This window comes from Loxodonta africana, chromosome 4 (assembly GCF_030014295.1).
Source record: "Loxodonta africana isolate mLoxAfr1 chromosome 4, mLoxAfr1.hap2, whole genome shotgun sequence".
NCBI classification, from domain to species: domain Eukaryota; kingdom Metazoa; phylum Chordata; class Mammalia; order Proboscidea; family Elephantidae; genus Loxodonta; species Loxodonta africana.
In genome coordinates this window covers 25629649-25652061 of record NC_087345.1, presented here as the reverse complement: position 1 = coordinate 25652061, position 22413 = coordinate 25629649, and the positions used below count along the sequence as shown (strand labels likewise).

General features: G+C 37.9%; 1 protein-coding gene across 4 annotated transcripts in view; it reads right to left on the bottom strand.

Annotated features, from left to right (window-relative positions):
* Positions 1 to 296: 296 nt before the first annotated feature.
* SLC41A2 (solute carrier family 41 member 2) overlaps positions 297 to 22413 on the bottom strand; it is a 169010-nt gene continuing 146893 nt past the window's right edge. For all 4 annotated transcript variants that reach the window (XM_064283672.1, XM_064283671.1, XM_023539097.2 and 1 more), the window contains one exon: positions 297 to 4432. In XM_064283672.1, coding sequence (XP_064139742.1) covers positions 4247 to 4432 — 186 coding nt within the window. In that variant the 3' untranslated portion in view covers positions 297 to 4246. The remainder of the gene's footprint in view (positions 4433 to 22413) is intronic.

Below are 22413 nucleotides of genomic sequence, written 5' to 3'. Positions count from 1 at the left end.
CCCAGGACACCCTGTCAGCTCAGTAATGATGTCACTCCTGAGGTTCACACTTCAGCCAAAGATTAGACAGGCCTATAAAACAAGACTTAAGGGTCACAACAGCCCTGGGGCAAGGACTAGAAGGCAGGAGGTGACAGGAAAGCTGGCAATAGGGAAAACAAGGTTGAGAAAGAATTATGTTAACAAGTCATGGGGTTGTTAACCAATGTCATAAAACAATATGTGTACTAACTTTTTAATGAGAAATTAGTTTGTTCTGTAAACCTTCATTTAAAGTACAATAAAAAAAAGGATAAAACAAACAAAAAGAAGTAATCACAATAAGGCTGGGCAAATATTTCTTAAATTTTATTCTTATTTGAGTTTGCAATAATTCAAAGATGGCAAAAGCCCATTATAAATGGGTATATGATACCACAGATACATTATAAGGCAAGGAAGTCCAATTATTGAAAGACTTAAAAAATGTACTTCATTTGGCATTCACTGATCGTCTAGGATGTGGAATTTTTGATATGTCTCAGAAGATATATTACCTAAGTTTATATTATTTGGGTTCTAAGAAACTTTATATCTCAAAGAAAAAGACAATTGGTGGGCAAGAACAAAAAACATATTTTTTTAAAAAGATTACCTATGTACAAATAAAGTATCTGATAAATCAGTAAAATAAAGAAGTTTGGAAAGCTGGAGTTTTTATGTTGTATAAAAATAAATACAGTGAATTTACATTATATCCAAAACCCAGTACCATCGAGTTGATTCAGACTCATAGAACGGAGTAGAACTGCCATATAGGGTTTCTGAGGAGTGGTTGGTGGATTTGAACTGGCAGCCTTTTGATTAGCAGCCTAATGCCTAACCACTGCTCCGTCAGGGCTCCTGTCTTATACTATAGAAGACTGTTAATAGATGATTTTTATCGGTAAATAAGTCATCTTAATTGCTGTCTACTTATATGAAGGTTTTCAAAAGAACAGTCGTCATTTTTTAAAGAAATCTACATCCCTTTCGTAATTAATTCAGCTAATTTGTGACTGATTTTTTCCATGTCTTTTGCCCCCGTATTACATGCCTTTTAGATATTTTGTTGCGTAATCAAGATATGGCAGCAAAACAGAAAGGAGACAGAATTCAAATCAGTCATCCTAGTTATTTAACTAGCATCTATGGCAAATAGCTAGATCTGGGAAGACTGGTGGCAATGCAATGTTCTATGAAACAAGGCATTGTTCTTTATTCTAAAATTCTCATTTATCTATTTTCCGTGGTCTTATGAACATAGTTTAGAGTTGGCTGCACTCACTCCCCACCACTCTCCATATAGCAAATGGAGGCTTCCCTGTCTGAAAAGCTAAAAGATGAGGCAATACTCTATTCTACTTTAGAAAATCTTGTTTCTCCAGTTGGCATCCTCTCAGGTACTCTTGGTACTCTAGGAGGGGCACTGATGTGTCAGAGAAAGAATACTGACTTTGGAGACAGTAGTCACGGACTTTAGGTACTTTAGTCATAATCTGGCTAGTTTGTAGCTGTGCAACCTTAAAAATTTAACCTGAGCTTCAGTTTCTTCTTTGTAAAGAGAAATAACAATATCTGTTGTTGTATGCCGAGTTGATTCCAATTCCTAGTGATCCTATAGGACAGAGAAGAACTACCCCATAGGGTTTCCTAGGCTATAAATCTTTACAGGAGCAGATTGCCAGGTCTTTTTTCCAGAGAGGAAACCCCGGTGGCATAATGGTTAAGAGCTATGGCTGCTAACCAAAAGGTTGGCAGTTCAGGTCCACTAGATGCTCCTTGGTAACTCTATGGGGCAGTTCTACTCTGTCTTATAGGGTCGCTATGAGTCAGAAGCGACTCAGTGGCAATGGGTTTTTTCTCCAGAGGAGAAGCTGGTGGGTTCGAACTGCTGACTACTTCTTCAGTTAGCAGCCCAGCACTTAACCATCACGTCACCAGGGCTGCTTAACAATATCTATTTGACCTACTTCACAGGTACTGTTGTAATGGAGCCCTGGTGGCACAGTGGTTAAGAGCTCGGCTGCTAACCAAACGGTTAGTAGTTCAAATCCACCAGCTGCTCCTTGGAAACTCTATGGGGCAGTTCTATTCTGTTCTATAGGATTGTTGTGAGTTGGAGTCGACTCTAAGGTTTTTTTTTCTGGTTTTGAGTAATAGGAGCCCTGGTGGTGCAGTGGTTAAACGTTTGCTACCAAAACGTCGACAGCTCAAATTCACCAGCTGCTCCTTGAAAACCCTATGCAGCAATTCTAGTATGCTCTGTAGGGTCCCTATGAGTTGGAATTGACTTCACGGCAATGGGTTATGGGTTCTGAGTACTAAATAATATGGTATTTGAAAGTGTTTTGGAATATATAACACGCTAGACTTAAAAATGCTTAAAAATGTGGCTTGCTGTGCTTGCATTTTCTGTGCGTTAAAAAAAAATCAAAGTAGAAATCACTGGGAAATTCAAGTGCTCGTGAGTCACACAGCACAAATGTAAGTAATTAATTTACAAATGCTTTACAATAAAATCAAAGAACCTATTAGTGGATTTTTTTAAAATAAAAAACTTGGCATTTAAATATTCATCAACTTAATCATTCTTTCTTTTATAAGAATGTTCACTATGTGACACTATAACTCTCCAAAGGAGAAATTCTATAATTAGTTCTGTTTTCTGCCTTAGAAGCTTCATCAAGAGGCAGAAGAATGGAATAATTCAAGTTTTAAAAAAGCAAAAATACAAAACTCTAAACCACTGTCCCCTTATTTTAAACAGCTAGATAGGACTATTTCCCCCCATGTATTTACAGACAACCTACTATTTATATAATGCTAACACGAATCACGACTTAAACAATAATGATCAAAAGGAATGTGAATTACTTTTCTTTCCTTATCAGTTACATTACTAAATATGAAAGCCTGGGAGCAACTGCACTACATTTTTTTTTTTTTTAATGAACTAGATGTCATATAAAAATGTCTATGTACTAAACAATTAAGGTGTTGATCAAGAGTTTACAGTTTTAGAAAAAATATTTGTGAAACATAGCAGTGTATATAACAGGGTCCCATGTACAAACAAGCCTGTGGAAAAAGATGACTAGTCTTGGCCTGAAAAATAATTGCAGTAACCCGCCAACTTCTCTTTTAAAAGGGAAAGCCTAAGCCTTCTTTAAAATAGCAAATGAATCGCCTGCTCATTCTAAATCTTGTTTATATCTTGGTATATTAAACGGCACAGTTTTTTTTCCCCCCCAGTAAGAAGAAACTATTAATTATAATGTGGGTAACAAATGCCAGATTCTGGCTAGCAGCAAAAGTTTTGGACAAAATGGCAAAAGCATATCAAGAATAACTTTATAATGCTGATATCCTAATAGCAGTATGATCTTTGCGATAAACCATCCAAGATTTAGTTCTCCATCAAAAGCTTTTCCCTTCTCTCTCTTTTATACATATACACACATGATTTCTTACACCATCTTGTCCCTAAAAACTCAGTTTGAGGTTATCTTCTTTGTTTGACTATTAATAAGTTTTTTTGAAAAAAAGCAACAATATTTCAACAAACCAATGATCAAAAATGGCCCAATGCTTTGATTAAAGATCTCTCAAGGCCATTCTGTTTGCAGGGTAGCCTGCCAAGAATTTGTAGAGTTAAAATTAAATTAGCATTGGTGTAAGGTAATAAATTGATGCAGCTAAAAGTGAGTTTATCTCATGCTCACCAGAACACAATTAAGGAACAAATAATTGTAAGCTCATCCTCCCTCAGCACAGAGGTAGACGTAGCTAAAACTATTACGAGCTTAGTTGGGCCTCTTTCATTTTACAGTCTGCAGTGCAGTTCAACACAGCTGTGAGACAAGAAGGGCTAAACTAGAGCTCTGTATCCTACGACTTGCATTACAAGTTAAACAATAATAAAGGATATTTTTGCTGTGTATGTGGTTTCAAAATTATTCCCTGTAAACATTCTATATTCTTTCCTATTTAATTTCAGAGCTTAAGCTTGTATCTATATCAGTGTCAAATTATCATTTATTCTTTGAAAAGCAGCACAAATACTCTTCCATCTGGTCTCAACACAAATTCCTTTTTAAAAAAAGTTAAGGCCATTTAATTCCATCAGGGCCAAGTGAAAATTACCCTGATTTAAGATTTTTGAGAAACAACTGTTAAGTGGTTATGTTTTCCTCCTTGGTAATTTGAGGGCAGTTTGTAGGATTTATTAGTCTCCAACATCTCCATCTCGATCTCCAATAAGCCAAAGAAAATGAAAACTCAAGGCTAATAATGCTGTCCCGAGCAAATCACCCAATGCTGTTAGATAGGGGATGGAGAAGCTATCTGGGTCCTTTCCTTTCCTCCAGAAGTGATGGACCATCCAGTCAGCAATCCACAGCAAGGTAAATACCTAGAAGAGAACACCAGAGGTTACTCCTGTTGCCTACACAGTCCTAGCTCATTAAATGTGGCCATAGGCCTCAGCCGTGGACTCCTGAGAGGAACAGCATGTGTCTAGGTCAAGAACCATGCTTGGAATCAACAAATATTTAGCTGATGGGAATATTTCCTTTTCACACACACACACAAAAAAGCATTTGCAATTCTTAAACATTTTTTTCAACTTCTCACATATGTTCTCATTTTTACCTAGCCCCCCAATAATCACAAAACCATTATATTTTAAAAGCATTGTACAGTTTTCAAACCACTTCATGTTTTAAAGAAGGCAGCAGACATATTACATGAAGAAGAGAAAAACAACTTAAATAAGGAATTATTTAACAGTCTCCTATTACGAGCGTATCAAATGAAATAAAGGTGAAAAACTGACCATCCATTGACTAATTCTGAAACCACTGGTGGCTTGTCAAGGAAAATTTCAGTGCAGTGGGAAGGACAATAACCAGAAGTGAGGAGTGAACTGTGTATCTAGACATAGATGGATAGATAGATGGATGGATGGGTGGATGGTCCGATGAATAGACAGGACATATTTAAAGAGGCATCTTTGCCTCACACCTATAAGTAAATTCCAGGTAAAGACCCAAGTATAAAAAGTAATATTTGAAAACTTTTAAAATAGAATGTCTGATGACCTTGATGTAGGGAATGATTTCATAAATGAGATGCAAAATACATATTAAAAGAATGGTTTGATAAACTACATTAACTTAAGGATTTCTGTGGTTCAACAGATATCATTAAGTTAAAAGTCATGCTCCCGTCTTGGAAAAGATCTCTGCACTGCATATAACTGACAAAGAATCAGTATTCACAATACATAGAGAAAACAGAATTCCCACAGGTCATAAGAAAATAAAACAGTCCAATAGACTAGAGATGGAATCCTGAATGGCCAATAAAAGTTGCCAACCTCACTAATAATAAGGAAATACAAATTGAAACAATGTTAAATTCCATTTCATACCCATCAGACCAGCAAAAAATCAAAGCTTAAACAATATAATAGTGAACTTTAAAAAAATAAAAAGGCATACTAGGGGGCCATGCAGTGTTCAAAGAGCTTCAAATTTATGATTTAATTTTCAGAAACATCTTTGTAATATGTTGTAGAGTATTATTGTTCTTATTTGACATATGTAGAAATTATACGAGTGTAAAAAACCTGCCCACCGTCACACAGCTGGGAGGTAGAAGAGTTAGGCTCAAATTCATATAATCTAACACAGAAGTTCAAATTCTTAACCATCAGTACAGAACATTGTTTTGGTGAAATGGGAACTCTCTACATTGGTGATAGAAGTGTAAACTGGCACAACTACTTTGGAGAGAAATTTGGCATTATCTAATAAATTTGAAGATATACATCTTCTTAATTTAGCAATTCCACATAGAAACAATGTTTTGTTTTGCAACACTAGGATAAAACTGCTCATGGCTAAAGAAGGCTGGGTTAGGTGCTCTACTGACCCCAGGTCTACCACGGCTACCTCAAAGACTGAGAGGACCCATATCTTGGTGTACTTGTGGAGACTCTGCAGAGAAACTCTCATATGTGTATACCAAGAGACATGTGCAAGAATATTCACTGCACCACTGTAGTAAAAACAAAAAATGGAGATAACCTAAAATATCATTGACAGGGCAATGGCTAAATAAACTCTTTTATATACATCTGTTAAAAAAGAAAAAAAAAAGAACAAAGTCGTTGCCATCAAGCCGATTCCGGCTCATAGTGATCCTACAGCACAGAGTAAAACTGCGCCACAGTGTTTTCAAGGAGCAGCTGGTAGATTTGAACTGCCAACCTTTTTTGGTTAGCAGCCAAGTTCTTAACCACAGCACCACCAGGGCTCCATACATCTGTAACAGTAGTATAAAAACTGGCATGGCAATGATACATGCTAATTTAAAATGGTGATGACCACTAGTGAGGGAATGAAATGAGACCAGGGAGGGATACACACAAGGCACCAACCAAATCTAAGATGTCTTTTTATTTACCATTTTGAAATACTTGCTTCAGACAATTTGCTAAGGCTTAAGTTGGGCGGTATAAATACATAGTTATATTACTTCCCATAACTTCCTCTACGTTTCCATTTTTTAACTTAAAACTGGTGAGTAGTTGAAACAGTGGAAGCTCACTGACCAGAGCTGAAGAAGCTATAACTTAGAATACTTACTGAGAGAGATACCTGGGACAGGAAGCCAGTTTATTCTGCTGAATACATGAAGGGACTGGATGTTAAACACTAGGAGCTGCTGAAGCTGGAGGTGAGCCTGACACTAAGGGATTATTTCAATGTCTGTGTATGGACTCAGCCAATGTCCGCGTGCTCTCATTAGTCCACAACTGTCCTTTCCAGGTAGGAAAATAAAAGGATATTTTCTAGAGAGACTGAACAGGAGAGACTCAGGCCTCAAGGACACCAGGAACTATGAGGTATTGGTGAAGAATGAGGATTAATTGGAAATCTGCACGAACTCCCTTCAGGCCCCTACTACATTCAGAGTGGCAGACACTAATATGCCTGTCCAGCAGGACATTAGAGGTTCACGTTTGGAGGGCCCCTAATTAACTGGCCGACTCTCCCCCATCCTCTAATAGTAAAGCCCCCAAGCCCCTGTCAATAGGCCTCACTCCCACTTCCAAGTTACTTCTCCATGCCTCAGTCTCCCCTCTGTAAAGTAAGAGAAAATAATCCTTTTCCCATAGAGAGGATGTCAGGGTTAAATAGCAGAACATTTAAAACAGGACTTGGTACACAGAAAGACCTTGATAAATACTTTCTATGATTAAAAACAAAATTAACAGGTCATATATGAAGAAACAAGAATCTGACTTTTTCAACAGCAACACTGGGAAACAAGGGAATAATACCTTCACAATCTTGAGAGAAAAGTATTTCCAGTCTATAACTTCATGCCTAGTGAAGAACAGCATGAACCAAGAAAGAAAAAGAAATGGGACCCAGGAAACAGCAGAGCTAACACAGGAGAGCAGGGAGGGAAGGTTCCAGGATGAGGGCTGGGCTGCAGGCTGGGAGCCGTAGTCCAGAAGGAGCAGGGGGATCGGATGCTCTAGAAATGAGGTCTCCAGGATAATCAGATTATTTGATTATTAACAGTGGGTTTGGGGGCAAAAAATAATTATAGGTATGTGGTAGCTCAGATGGAACACTTAGAAAAAAATGAAGGATGTTGCTGTGTGCTGCTGACTTGATTCTAACTCACAGAGGCCCTACAGGACAGAGTAGCACTGCCTCATAGGGTTTCCAAGGCTGTAATCTTTACGGAAGGAGGCTGCTACATCTTTCTCCTGCAGAGCAGCTGGTGGGTTTGAACTGCTGACTTTCGGTTCACAGCAGAGTACTTAACCATTGTGCCACCAGGGCTCCTTGAAAATATGGAGACAAAAAATGGAAAAAAGCTAAAAGAGATCTAAAGTACTATCAATATTTGGTGATTTAACTATATGTATATCTAGATGTCCAGATAAAAAATGTCCAGATATAGATACATAAATACATATACAGGAGCCTGGGTGGCTCAAGCGGTTTGCAGTTGGCTGCTAACCTAAAGGTTGGTGGTTAGAACCCACCCAGCGGTACTGTGGAGGAAAAGGACTGGCAATCTGCTTCCATAAAGATTAAAAACCCAGAAAGATTACAGCCATGAAAATGCTATGCAGCAGTCCTACTCTGTCACATGTGGGGTCGCTGTAAGTCAGGGGCCAACTCAAAGGCAGCTTGCAACATCAATACATACATAAAAAAAAAAAATACATAAAGACATATAATACATACATACATATATACACTTTCTCTTCACTTATTATCTTGTTATCTGACATTTCACATTTAGGACAACAGTAAAAAATCTACTACTGGACTACTTTGTGCATTAATGACCTACATCTGGCAGTAATGAATGCTGAGGTGTGACGCGAGAGTGACACTGTCTATGATGGTTAAGTTATGTGTTAGCTTAGCTGGGCCATGATTCTTAGTGGTTTGGGCAGTTATGTAATTATGTGATCTGGCAGTTATGTAATGATGTAGTCATCCTCCATTTTGTGATCTGATGTGGTCATCTTCCATTTTGGCATAACACTAATTTTGTATAACAACTTGGTGTTTAGAAACTGATCATGTCAATAAGTGAGGAGGTTGTACACACATATAGACATGTGTATATATGTGTGTGTGTGTGTGTATGTGACCTATGAATAGGCCATGAAACCCGTTTAATATAACCAGTCTTTAAAAAATTGATACAGAATACAGCATAGGCTAGAATATATCAACATGCACATAGTAAGGATATTTCATAAAACTTTTCAGTTTGAACTTACACATATTTACATATACATATCTACATAAGTACATTTCTTATGGTTGTGATAAAAAACTGCATGAAAGACACTGATCTAACATGTACGTAAATCTCTAGAAGGGGAAAACCATGCATTCCTCCTCTGTGATCCCTTAGTTTCTAGCAAAATACTTACACTTGGTACCTAGTGGTACTCAATAAATATTAGTGTCATCACAACTATTCTACGTTCAGCAATTATTACACTGTCTCATAATTTATAAGATCTTTATTTAAAAAGTTATCTGAACAGAAGCAGTATGAACATTTGTCTCTAATGCTAACCAGCTATGACTTTCACCTCTGAACCTTCGTTTGAGTCTGTTTAAAATGAATGAATACATGTCTTCCCCAGTCTCTCCCAGCTCTTAAGTACAGAGGTAAGAAACTGGTTGTCATAAACTACTCAAGAGATGGCAGTGATTGATCTACTCATCTCTGCGTTTCTTCATGCCTGCTCCAACTCACATTCTTATTCCATTTACTCAACTTCTTTAAATAAAATGCCATAGAACCAAGTTCCTTTCCACAGAATTTCTTTTATCAGAGCATTGTGATGACTTAGAAGTTCAAGCAGAATTTTTTTCTTTTTTTTTTGCAAATTACCAAAGAATATCAGTGTTTCCCTGGAACACTGTGTCTAATGAATTATTAGAGCCACAATAAGTAACAGATACTTCTTAAAGCAACAAGTTTTGTTTTAAAAGAAAATGATTATTTAAGGAATGCATGATTTTCACTGAGCAAACACATCTAAAATCAAACCAAGGCTAAGCTGTGTTTTTACACAGTTTGTTTGTTCTCTATGAAATATGCATCATTTCTTTAGGTAAATATACCTTCTGAAAAGGCAACTTTGTAGCCCCAGCTAATTAGGCATGCTCTAGATATATTGCTTGAAATTTAAATAAATACAAACTGTACAAGAATATGTATTTGCTTTGGATGATATTGATTCTTTCGGTTAGCTCCTTCTTTGAACTAGAATCAATATTTCCAGGCATTAGAAACTCCTTAATGCCTCAACTGCCAATAACAACCTTGTATATTATGTGAAGAAAGATATTTCTTTGGGAGAGAAATGCTTAGAAATATGATGCAAATAAACCTGAGTACCAAATTAGCACAGTTCTTCCTAACCCCTACTTTTACAAAGGCTGAATTCACTTCCCCTACAAAAATATGCTTCCCTCATCCAGTTTCTCGGCTGAAAACCCTACTCATTAAAATCTAAGAGAATTAGAGCTAAGAAGAATTTAGGCTCAACAGTCAACAGGAATTCAGTTTATTCCTGATACTCAAATCAAAACATCTTTTCTTTGATTTAAACTTTTTGTGAGGTAGCAGATGGGGTAAGGTGTGAAATGAATGATGCTGCTAAAAAGAGAACTGAAGTTTTTCTTCCTGGGTACTATGGTGGGTATGATTATCCCTATTTTCAGAAGAAGAAATTTAGATATAGAACGGTTAAGTGACCTTACCCAGTTAAACACAACTAGTAAGTGGTGGAGACTGGAGTAAAAACAATGTCTTTTAACACCAAAGCCTGTGCTGTTTCCCCTTTATCGCAATACCCCCCAGAAAAGGAGAAAAAAAGATGCAAAAAACACTTGGGACTTTCGATTTTAGTGGCACTGTAAACAAAATATCCAGAACAACCCTCCTTTAAAAACAAAACAAAAAACTTCAAATGCTAAATACATACGTATATATATATATATATATATATATATATATATATATATATATATATATATATATATATATATAAACTATCTTTTTTAAATGCATCATTGAACTGGCATGGAAGTAAAGAATCCTCAGTAAAGAAAGCAGGAATCCAGAGAGGTAAGCAGAACAATAAGCCTTGCTTTGGCCCTGAGGGCATCAGTGAAACTGAAGATCATGAGCCAGGCTGCTTCACTGGGCACAAACTATACTACAAGTGCACTCTACCACTCCGGGGGCACCAAGGCACCCTCTGCAGCGCCGACTGCCTAACACATTCAAGCTCTGAGTTTTTTTAATTTGACCCTGCTTTAGGTGAATGTTTATACTGCAAATTAGTTTCTCATTCAAAAATTTATACACAAACTGTTTTGTGACATTGGTTGCAATCCCCACAATGTGTCCGCACTCTCCCCATTTCCACCTCGGGTTCCCTGTGTCCATTCATCCAGTTTTCCTGTCCCTTCCTGCCTTCTCGGCTTTGGTTTTAGGCAGGTGTTGCCCGTTTGGTCTCCTATACTTGATTGAACTAAGAAGCACGTTCCTCACACGTGTTATTGTTTGTTTTATAGGCCTGTCTAATCTTTGGCTGAAAGGTGGACTTCGGGAGTGCCTTCAGTTCTGGTTAGCAGGGTGTCAAGCTCTGGTTTCAACCACAGTACTGGGCATGGTAGAAAGGAGACAAAGACAAGGCGTGCCCAGGTAGGAAGTCTAAGAGGAGACTTTCACATAAACTAGGACTCGAACTACACTTATCTGAATAAGAAATAAAATAAGAATAAACCTTCTTCCCAGAAGGGGCAGAAGGGAAACTTGTCTGACTGTGGTACTAGGTGGCAGGAGAAAAATCTCCCCTAAGGATTTGTAACTACAAGGTGATCCTTACATGGATTTTAGGCCGATATCAAACTACCTATGTGGACTGAAAAACCTGAAATTGGGAATTTATTTTAAACCGTTCCTAGTTTAGAAGGGTCCCCAAGGCCCTTGGAAAGAGCAATGCACCTTTAACCTAGGCCTCAAAGAATTTCCATATTAAAAGTATAAAAGACTATGAGCTCAGTACCAATGGTCACAATACCTGAACTGAAACAAGGCACTATGAACAAAAATAACAGACAGCAGAATCAGAAACAAAAAGATTTCAAATGTTAGAAAAATCAGGTACAGAATATAAAATAAATCTCTATCATATTCTTTTAAAAATAAAAAAGGGATTGTAAATATTAGAATGGAGTAAGGGAATACAAAGAACTGAACAAATAAGTTAGAAGGAGAACCAACTAGAACTTCTAGAAATAAAAGCTGTAAACACTGAAATTAATTCAATAGATGGATCTCATTAACAGCAGATTAGATAGAATTAATGAACTAGGAGATGAATCTAAACAAATTAATAAAAAGTAGCACAGAGATATAAGGAGTTGGGGAATATGAAAAAGATGCTAGAAACATGGAGGACAGCATAAGAAATTCTCAAATACATGTATATGGAGATTCAGAGGGAAGAAAAGAAAACAGGAGATGAAATATTTAAAGAGAAATTGACTATCTCAGTGAGTCGGAGATGCTAAAATCGTTCTCTGAGGAATTAATAGATAGCTGAAAATACACAGATGATTGAAACACATAATTAACAAACTTGATCTAATGGACATATATATACACATATTCATTTTATATACACACACGCACATACATACATACAGGAGCCGTGGTGGCGTAGTGGTTAAAGTGATCAACTGGTAACTGAAAGGTCGGTGGTTCAAAACAGCAGCTCCACAGGAGAAAGATGTGGCAGTCTGCTTTCACAGAGATTTACAGCCTTGGAGACCCTATGGGGTCACTATGAGTTGGAACTGACTCGATGGCAGTGGGTAGGTTTTATATATATAAAAATAGAGTCGGAATCGACTCGACGGCACTGGGTTTTATATATATATATATCTCCATTTGGAGCCTTGGTGGCACAGTGGTTAAAGTGCTTGACTGCTAACCAAAAGGTTGGCAGTTCTAACCCACCAGCCGCTCCACAGGAGAAAGATGTAGCAATCCGCTTCCGTAGATTTACAGCCTTGGAAACTCTATGGGACAGTTCCACTTTGTCCTACAGGGTTGTTCTGAGTCAGAACTGACTTGATGGCAATGGGTTTGTTATATACATTATATATATATATGTATTATATATATTTTTTTATTTTATTATATATTATCATATAATTAATAATACATATTATTATTATATAGATATATATAAAGCAAACACTATAGCCAACACTTGTATAAAAACAGTGTAGGGACGGGGCTGTCTGACATCCTCTAACTTCAGGAGGGGGAGAGAATCAGTGTCAGCGTCAACAGCCCAAGGCTGATTTCCTGAGGCAGAGGTCGGACACACCTCCTCAATCGAACCTTTTTTGCAATTCTGACACCAGCCATCCCTGCCACATCACTCTCTACTGCTCTGCTGGATTCATTTAATTCATTGCAATGGCCACGCAGAATTCACAGACAATACTCATGATTATGGGGTTTATTAGGGAAGTAGCAGGTTACAATTCAGGATCAGAAATGACTCAGGATACAGTTCTTTGATCAGGACAGCCACTTTTCAGCTGTGCCCGCAGGCAGCCCCTCTCTCTCTGGCCCTCAGCCCCTCGGCCCAGCCTCTGCCTTGCTTGGGCAAGTGTTACAAATATCTTTAGCTCCACTAATAAGTGCCCAGGGGTGCCTCATTTTGCCAGTAAGCCTCGGCCCGAAAGCCCTCGAAGCCTCGACCCGAAAGCGGTCAGCTCTCTCGCTCCATGGGTCAGCAAGCCTAGCTCTGCCGACAAGTACCCCAAGGCACCCCACTCCACCAGGAAGCCTCCTGCCCGAAGGCACTCAGCTTCTTACTCTGTGGGTGGGCACACACACTATAGTCGCCTCACTCTGCGGGGTGGAAGCCACTGCACTGTCTCTTGCCAGTCTCCTAGTTCTGTTGCTGCCGATTCTCTGCCATCGCTTCTCACTTTCTTGCACTATCTCCGGTGTTATAGCTCTCTGTCTCCTGGGTCTAGGAAGTTCTCAGCGCAGGAACCCTGGGTCCAAAGGATGCACTCTACTCCTAGCTCTTCTTCTTGGTGGTAGTAGGTCCCCCCTCTCTGCTCACTTCTCCTTCTATCTCTTGAAGATAAAGGGTGTGACTCAAGTAAGGTCGTGACTTGAATAAGGACGGTAAGGGTGGTGACTGGGGTAGGGTTGGCTGCTTGAATCACACCCTCTAGTAAGCTGGTGACTCAAAATACATCCCACCCTAATCTTGCCTCATTAACATAAGAGACAACTCACTCCCAAAGGGACCATAACCACAAGCATAGAGGCTAGGATTTACAACACATCACAAAATGGAGGATAATTACATCAATCACAAACAGGATGACCATACCATTACATAACTACCAAACCACTAAAAATCATGGCCCAGCCAAGCTGACACATAACCTTAATCATCACAGGTTCCATACACCTTATTTGCACAGGCCCATCCAATCACTGTGTGGGAGTCACAAAGACTATGGCTAGAAGGGCCATATTAAGTAATTTGCTGCACCACAATTGGGAAAAGATATTTTTTTCAAACACATATAGAATATTTATAAAAAATGATCACATACTAGGCCATAAAGAAATTCTCAATAAATCTCAAAGGGTTAATATCATAAAACCACATTCTCTAATTGTAGTACAGATAGAAATCAATAACTGATGGAAAAAAATCACATATTTGGAAATTTAAAAGGGCACTTCTAAATAAATTATGGGTCTAAGAGAAATCATAATGAAAACCATAAAATATTTAGAACTGATGAATATTAAATCATATGAATCTTATGGAATGCTGGCAATGTAGTATTTAAATGCTTATATTGGAAAACAAGGAAGACTGAAAATAAATGAGCTAAGCATCCATCTTTAAAAGTCAGAAAAAAGAACAATTACAAATTCAAGAAAAGTAGAATGAAAAACTAATACAGGTAAGTGCAGAAACGAATAAAATAGAAAACAAAAATACATGACAGAGAAGATACAGTCAAAGTTGGTCCTCTAGAAAGGTAAATAAGACAATAAATATCAGGCAAACTTAATTAAGATTAAAAAAGAAGGTACAAATAAACTATGTCAGGAATGAAAAAGAAGACCGTGCTAGATATCGACTGATGGCACTCAGCACCCATTCCCACCCCTTTCTATGGTCTTTTCTATCTTGCAAGGGAAGAATAGCCTAAGAATTACGTTTCTCATGCAAGATTTTGGAGGTGTCTCAGTGGCTAACCAAAAGGACAGCAGTCTGAATCCACCAGCTGCTTCTTGGAAACATGGGCCAGTTCTATTCTGTCCTATAGGGATGCTATGAGTTGGAACTGACTCCATGGCAATGAGTTTGGTATTTTGGTTTAAAGGAGGTTGAAGCCTTTCCTTCTCTCATAAGAGTAATAGTGGAGTGGGGTCTTTGGTAGGCATAAGTTTCTGAAAGAGCTGGCCAGATTCCTCAAGGATTGGGAACAGCTGTGATGCTGGCAGTAGTTTTGTTTACTTTGTTTACTTCGGGGTAACAGCAAGCAGCCTGACTTTTTGGACCACATCTGCAGTAGTAAACCTGAGTGCCAGTGGCAGCTCCCTTCCCTCCACGCTGCTTTCACTTTTTTCCCAAGGTTGATAATGCTTAGTAAACACCTAATACCATGCACCGAATTGATTTCTGCTTGAAATATCCTTTTTCTACACTGTACCCTAACACAGTAATTAGAGATCTTGTAGAAAGAGCCTGGTTGGCACAAGTAGTTTACAATTGGCTGCTAACCTAAAGTTAGCAATTCAAACCCACCCAGTAGCTCTGCGGAAGAAAGGCCCAGTGAACTGTTTCCATAAAGATTACAGCCAAGAAAACCCCATGGAGCAGTTCTACCCTGTAACACACGGGGTTCCAAAGAGTTAGGGGCCAACTCGACAGGAGCTAACAACAGCAACAACAACAGAGACGCAAAAAGATAGCAAGAAGAATTTGAATAACATTATATTAATACACCTGGGAATTTAGATGAACTTATTTCTAGGAAAATATTTAATAAAACAGAACTCAAGAAAAAACAGAAAAATGGACAAAAGGTAGGACAACAGTTATTTTCAGACATTAAACAACAAGCAGCACAGGACTGAGATCCCTGAGAGAACAAAAGAGATGAGGTCACCTTACATTTTATTATATGACAGAATCTTCTAAATTTTATTTTACATCAAAAGAAGATCAACACTCAGGAAATTCATGGCTTCAGAATCTATTTCTCTCATCAAATCTAATTTAACTACAACTTGCAAGGCATATGTTTGGAACTAGCACTAATAAATGGTTGGAGATGAATTTTGAAAACACACTTCAGTTTTTATAGCAGTTGAAAATGATAATCTTCAGTCTGTTGAAATGCTTTCAAGTATCTTCCTCCACTCCCATCAACATGCCTCTGTGAGACTGATTTCTCTACCATACAAAAAAAAAGCAAAAAACAAAAACAAAAAACCAAACCCGTTACCATCAAGTGAATTCTGACTCATACCGACCCTAGACCGTACGAGTCATTAAAACAAAACATGGAAACAGTTTACATATACATTATCCCTGTAAAGTGTTGTAGTAGATTAGATAAATTAAGAAGTCAGGTCACATGTCATGTTTAACGCTTAAAAAATATTTATGTAGTTGGCATTTGCTCAAAGTCTGCACATTGCCATTTATGTGGAGAACTGCTGATTCATTCATGATTTTTTTAGTTCCGATGTGGAAATGCAAAAAGGCATGAGTGTGACAGTGATTCTCTAGGTTAATTATCTATAAAAGAACTTTCAGTAAGCAATGTGTGCAGTGTTTGTAATTCTCTTCCCCTATGTTACATTTGTTCTAATTATGTTTTCTTAAATGTGGATTTTATTTCTGTTGAATCTAATAATAAAAACATCAAGGCTTCAAGTTTTACTTAGGCAAAATTTTAAAATGAAACTCTTAAAGAGTTTCATTTTATATATGTTTTAAAAGCCCATTAAGAGAAGACTGGCTGAATAAATCATGAAGTATTCACAGCCGCCCCTTGAAACCCTATGGGGCAGCTCTAGTCTGCCCTATAGGGTCTCTATGAGTCAGAATCAACTTGACAGCAATGGGTTTGTTTTTTGTTTATTCATACAATGGAATACTATACAGTAGTCAAATAAATGAACAGTTACACACACAAATAAACCTCAAACCCAAGGCTGAGCAAAATAAGAAAGTCATATAAGCGTATATTCAGTATGATGCCATTTTTATAAGTTTCAAAAACACATAAAACTAAAAAGTATATTATTTAGGGATCCAAATATATACAGTAAAACCATAAGGAAAAGCAAATAATCGTAAGCCATACAGTTCAGGATCAGTAGTTTTCTCTGGAAAAGAGGAAGGGGCACATACCCACCCCTGTTGCCGTCAAGTTGATTCCAACTCATAGTGACCCAACAGGTGGCTTCCAAAGGTAAAGATATTAGAGTACTGGTAATGTTAATATTTTCTGAGCTGACTGGTAAGTGTACTGGTGTTCACTGTATTCCTTTTCTTTACACTTTATACATGTCATTGTTTATCCAGTCAAAATTTCACATACAATTAAACACTTTTAAAATATATAATTCTTGGCTGGATGTTCATTAATCCTTGCCCAGTTAAGCCTGTCACTGACCACTCCCTCATTTGATCATGTCATTACATTCTAATAATGCAAAGAATCAGTGATGGAATATCCCTTTACATTAGAAAATAACAATCCAAAAGTCAAAGAAAAATCCAAACTAAGATTTTAGTTTTAGGCAATTTCAACTCATAGTGACCCCATGTGACAGAGTACAAATGCCCCAAAGGGTCTTCTAGCCTGTAATCTTTATAGGAGCAGATCGCCAGGTCTTTCTCCCGCAGAGCTGCTGTGTACACTCAAATGGCCAGTCTTTCAGTTAGCAGCTGGGTGCTTAACCATTGTGTCAGAGGGCTACTGATTTCCTACTAAAACCAAAACCAAAAACATTGCTGATGAGTCAATTCCAAATTACTTCAATATTCACAGGATATCAGAGAAAAATGCTATCAGTAGAGGCCTGGCCCTGAGTGACTTAGATAATCCTCTGCCTTCTTCCTAAAGGCCAAAGATGGCCCTGTTTCTAATACCATCCCCCTTTCAAGTAGGAGGCCTTTCTGCAGGTTGCCCAGAAAAACACTTTACTGGGAAAAAAGAATATTCATTCATTTTAAACTTCTGAGTGCCTTTCTTCATTTCAATGTATTGCACAAATGTGAGAAATAATCTTATTTTTAATAATATTATTTTTAATAGCATACCAAATTATGTGTGGTGGTGGTCTTTGGTGCAGGCATTCTTGGCAAATTTAACATTGCTTTATGTTAAGAAATGAAACTGAATAAAAACTCCATGAAAAAATGACCAAAAATCCCTTCCTTGCTTAAGCTCAGCATAGAGGCTTCTTTCTTCATTTGACTAGTTGACATATGGTCTCATAAAACAGATTTTTAAAAAGTAATTTATTTTTTGAAAGGTCAGCAGTTCGAAACCACCAGCAGCTCCGTGGAAGAAAGATGTAGAAGTCTGCTTCTGTAGAGATTTACAGGCTTGGAAACCCTATGGGGAGCTATGAGTTGGAATCGACTCAATGGCAGTGGGTTTTGTTTGGGTTTGGTTGTTGTTGTTGAGAATACACCAACTCAACAATTTGTACACGTACAATTCAGTGACACTGATTACATTCTTTGAGCTGTGCAACTATTCTCACCCTCCTTTTCCAAACTGTCCTTCCCCCGTTAACATAAACTTGCTGCCCCTTAAGTTTTCTATTCTCTTAGTTTAGGTATCTAGTGCTGTTCCAACTGTAATACCACAAGTAGATGGCTTTAACAAACAGATATTTATTTTCTCACAGTTTAGGAGGCTAGAAGTCCGAATTCAGGGTGCCAGCTCAAGGGGAAGACTCTTTCTCTGTCAGTTTTGGAGGAAGGTCCTTGTTCCTTGGTACTTCAGTGATCTTCATGTGGTGTGGCATCTATGTTCCCCCATCTCTGCTTGCTTGCTTGCTTTTTTAATCTCTTCTGTATCTCAAAAGAAACTGACTTAAGACACACCCCAAGCTAATACTACCTCATTAATATAACAAAGAAAACCGACTCCCAAGTGGGATTATAACCACAGGTATAGGGGTTAGGATCTACAACACACTGGGGACACAATTCAATCAAGTTGCTGCTGTCAATTTGATCTCATATAGGTAGTTCTTTAAAGAGCACAATGCTTAAGGCAGACATTCTTTACTAAAAAAAAAAAAAAACTCACTGCTGTCGAGTCAATTCTGACTCATAGCGACCCTATACTAGTTAAGCTAAACTATTGTTTGGATTTAAGAAGACTTCAGGGGATATTTGTGGTTTAAGGCTTAAGGTTTAAAGGCTATCTCAGGATAATAGTTTTGGGGGTTCATCTAGCCTCCATGAATCCAGAACATCTGGATTCCATGAGAATTTGAAATTCTGCTCTGCATTTTCCCCCTTTTGGTCAGGATTCCGCTTTAGAACCTTTGATCAAAACATTCAGTAATAGTAGCTGGGCATATCCAGTTCTTCAAATCTCATGGCAAAGGGGCAGTGGTTCATGGGGGCAATCAGTCACACATTTCATTTCCTCCTCCTATTCCTCACTCTCCCTTCTCCTCTGTTGCTTCAGGCAAATGAAGAATAAAACAGATCTTAAAAGGTACTTTTGAAATCTATAGGAATTGACTAATGAATACCACTAGAAAATGGAATTACCTGAAAAAAAAAATTGCAGGTAAAATGAAAAGAGCTGGAAATACAACTCGAACTACCTTTAGGGGAAAAGAGATAAACCCTGAAAAGAAGACAATCAAATCATCTTAGTGGGAGGGGGTGGAAAGAAATAACTGAGAAATTCAAAATCTAGAAAACGGATCTTTTGTTGATATGGAAGGGTCTAAAGTCATTGGTTAGAGACTGAATACGGTGAAAAGCAGAGAAGAGAGCTGGATGCACAAAAGGAGGAAGCATGTTTACTTAACCTAATTAACATCTTGGAGAAAGCAGCTGTTAGAAATGACAAGTGTGAAAGGCCAGACATAATCAACTTGGACTTCTTGAAGGTCTGAGATACAATATCACAAAAGGACTCACAGATACAGTTACCACTGCTGTTGAAATGTCAACACACTAAGAACTCTGTATTGAGAGTAGACAATAAAAGGAGTTGATCTGACAGGAAATTACAGTGGGGAAAACATTTACGTTAGGTTTGGTTATTCAACATAACTGTATCTATAAAAATATTCATATAAGTGAACCAAGATCTACATAAGAAGAGAGCTCACAATAAAAAAGTTGTAGAATGATTTTTTTTTTAGCCTATAATCAAGAAGAACCAGTTAAGGCTCAAAAGAAAAAAGTAGTGGCATAAGAATAGACATGTAAATCAATGGAATGGAATGGAATGGAGTCTAGAAATAGACTCACACATATATAGTAAATTGATTTTTGACAAAGATATCAAGATAATTCAAAGGGAAAGACAGTCTTTCCAATAAACAGTGTAGGAACATCTGGCTATCCATATGGAAAAAAATGAACCTTAATCCTTATCTCATGCCATACACAAAAATTAACTCAAAATAAGAGACCTAAATAAAAACTAAGACTAGGAAATTTCTAAAAGAAAATATAGGAGAAAAATCTTACATTCTTGGAATATGTAAAGATTTCTTAAGACACAAAAGCACTAACCCTAAGAGAGAAAGTTGATAAACTGAACTTCATTAAATTAAAATTGCTCTTCAAAATACACGGTTACAATGGTAACTTTGGTGAAGGGTAAGACAGTACACAATACTGGGGAAGTCAGCACAACTTGACCAAGGCAAGGTCATGGAAGCTTCACAGACACATCCAAACTCCCTGAAAAAAAACAAAAAACATTGCTATTGAGTTGATTCCAACTCCTAGCGACCCTATAGGACAGCGTAGAACTACCCCACAGGGTTTCCAAAGAGCAGCTGGTGGACTTGAACTGCAGACCTTTTGGTGAGCTCAAATTACTGGGCTGAGGGCTGGGGACTATGGTCTCAAGGGACATCTAACTCAACCAGCATTATATAGTTTATAAAGAAAATGTTCTGCATCCTACTTTGGTGAGTAGCATCTGGGATCTTAAAAGCTTATGAACGGCCATCTAAGATACTCCACTGGTCCCACCCTGTCTGGACCAAGGGAGAATGAAGAAAACGAAAGACACAAGGGAAAGGTTAGTCCAAAGGACTAATGGGCCACAACTATCATAGCCTCCACCAGACTGAGTCCCGCACAACTAAATGGTGCCCAGCTACCACCACCAAGTGCTCTGACAGGGATCACAACAGAGGGTCCCAGACAGAGCTGGAGAAAAATGCAGAACAAAATTCTAACTCACAAAAAAAGACCAGACTTACCAGTTTGATGGAGACTGGAGAAATCTCAAGAGTATGGCCCCCAGACACCCTTTTAACTCAGTACTGAAATCACTCCTGAGGTTCACCCTTCAGCCAAAGATTAAAAACCCACCCAGTGCCGTCAGATTAGACAGGCCCATAAAACAAAATGAGACTAAATGGGCACACCAGCCCAGGGGCAAGGACAAGAAGGCAGGAGGGGATAGAAAAGCTGGTAACAGTGAACCCAAGGTTGAGAAGGGGAGAGTGTTGTTGACATGCCGTGGGGTTGACAACTAATGTCACAAAGCAAAATGTGTATTAATTGTTTAACGGGAAACTAATTTGCTGTAAACCTTCATCTAAAGTACAATCCACAGATGAAGAAAGTATTTTCAATACATATATTTGACAAGGAACTTGGATCTAGTATAAAGAACTCTTAAAACTCAGTAATAACCACCCCCTCAAATGGGCATAATATTTGAACTTCACAAAAGAAAACATACGAATGGCCAATAAACCCATGAAAAGATGCTTAATACCATTAGTCATCAGGTAAATGTAAATTATGATCACAAGGAAATATTACCTTTATGCCCATTTACATAGCTAAACGTAAAAAAGACTGACAATGCTAACTGATGGTAAGAATGTGGAGCAACTGGAACTCTCACACATTGCTAGTGGAAATGAAAAATGGTACAATCACTTTGGAAAACAGCTTAGAAGTTTCTTATGAAGTTAAACACATGCTTCTTTCCATAAGACCCAACAATTTTACTCCTGGTTATTCATCTAAGGGAAATAAAAACATATGTCTACATAAAAGCCTGTGTATATGAATGTTCATAGCAGCTTCATTCATAATCATCCCAAACTAGAAATAAACCAACATTCACCAGCAGATCAACTGTGGTACATTCATACAATGAAATACTACTCAGCTATAAAGGAACAAACTACTAACACATGCAACCCAACCCAATGCCGTCGAGTCAATTCTGACTCATAGCGACCCTACAGGCCAGAGTAGAACTGCCCCATAGAGTTTCCAAGGAGCACCTGGCAGATTCGAACTGCCAACCCTTTGGTTAGCAGCTGTAGCACTTAACCACTACGCCACCAGGGTTTCCATGCAACAATATGGGTAAATTTCAAAAACATTCATCTATTTTTAGATAAGAAACCTTATCAAGTATTTGCCCTGTTAGCCATATAAAGCACATTCTTGAATTCAATTTAACGAATTTACTTATATTTAACAGAGAAAACACTGCGATAGGA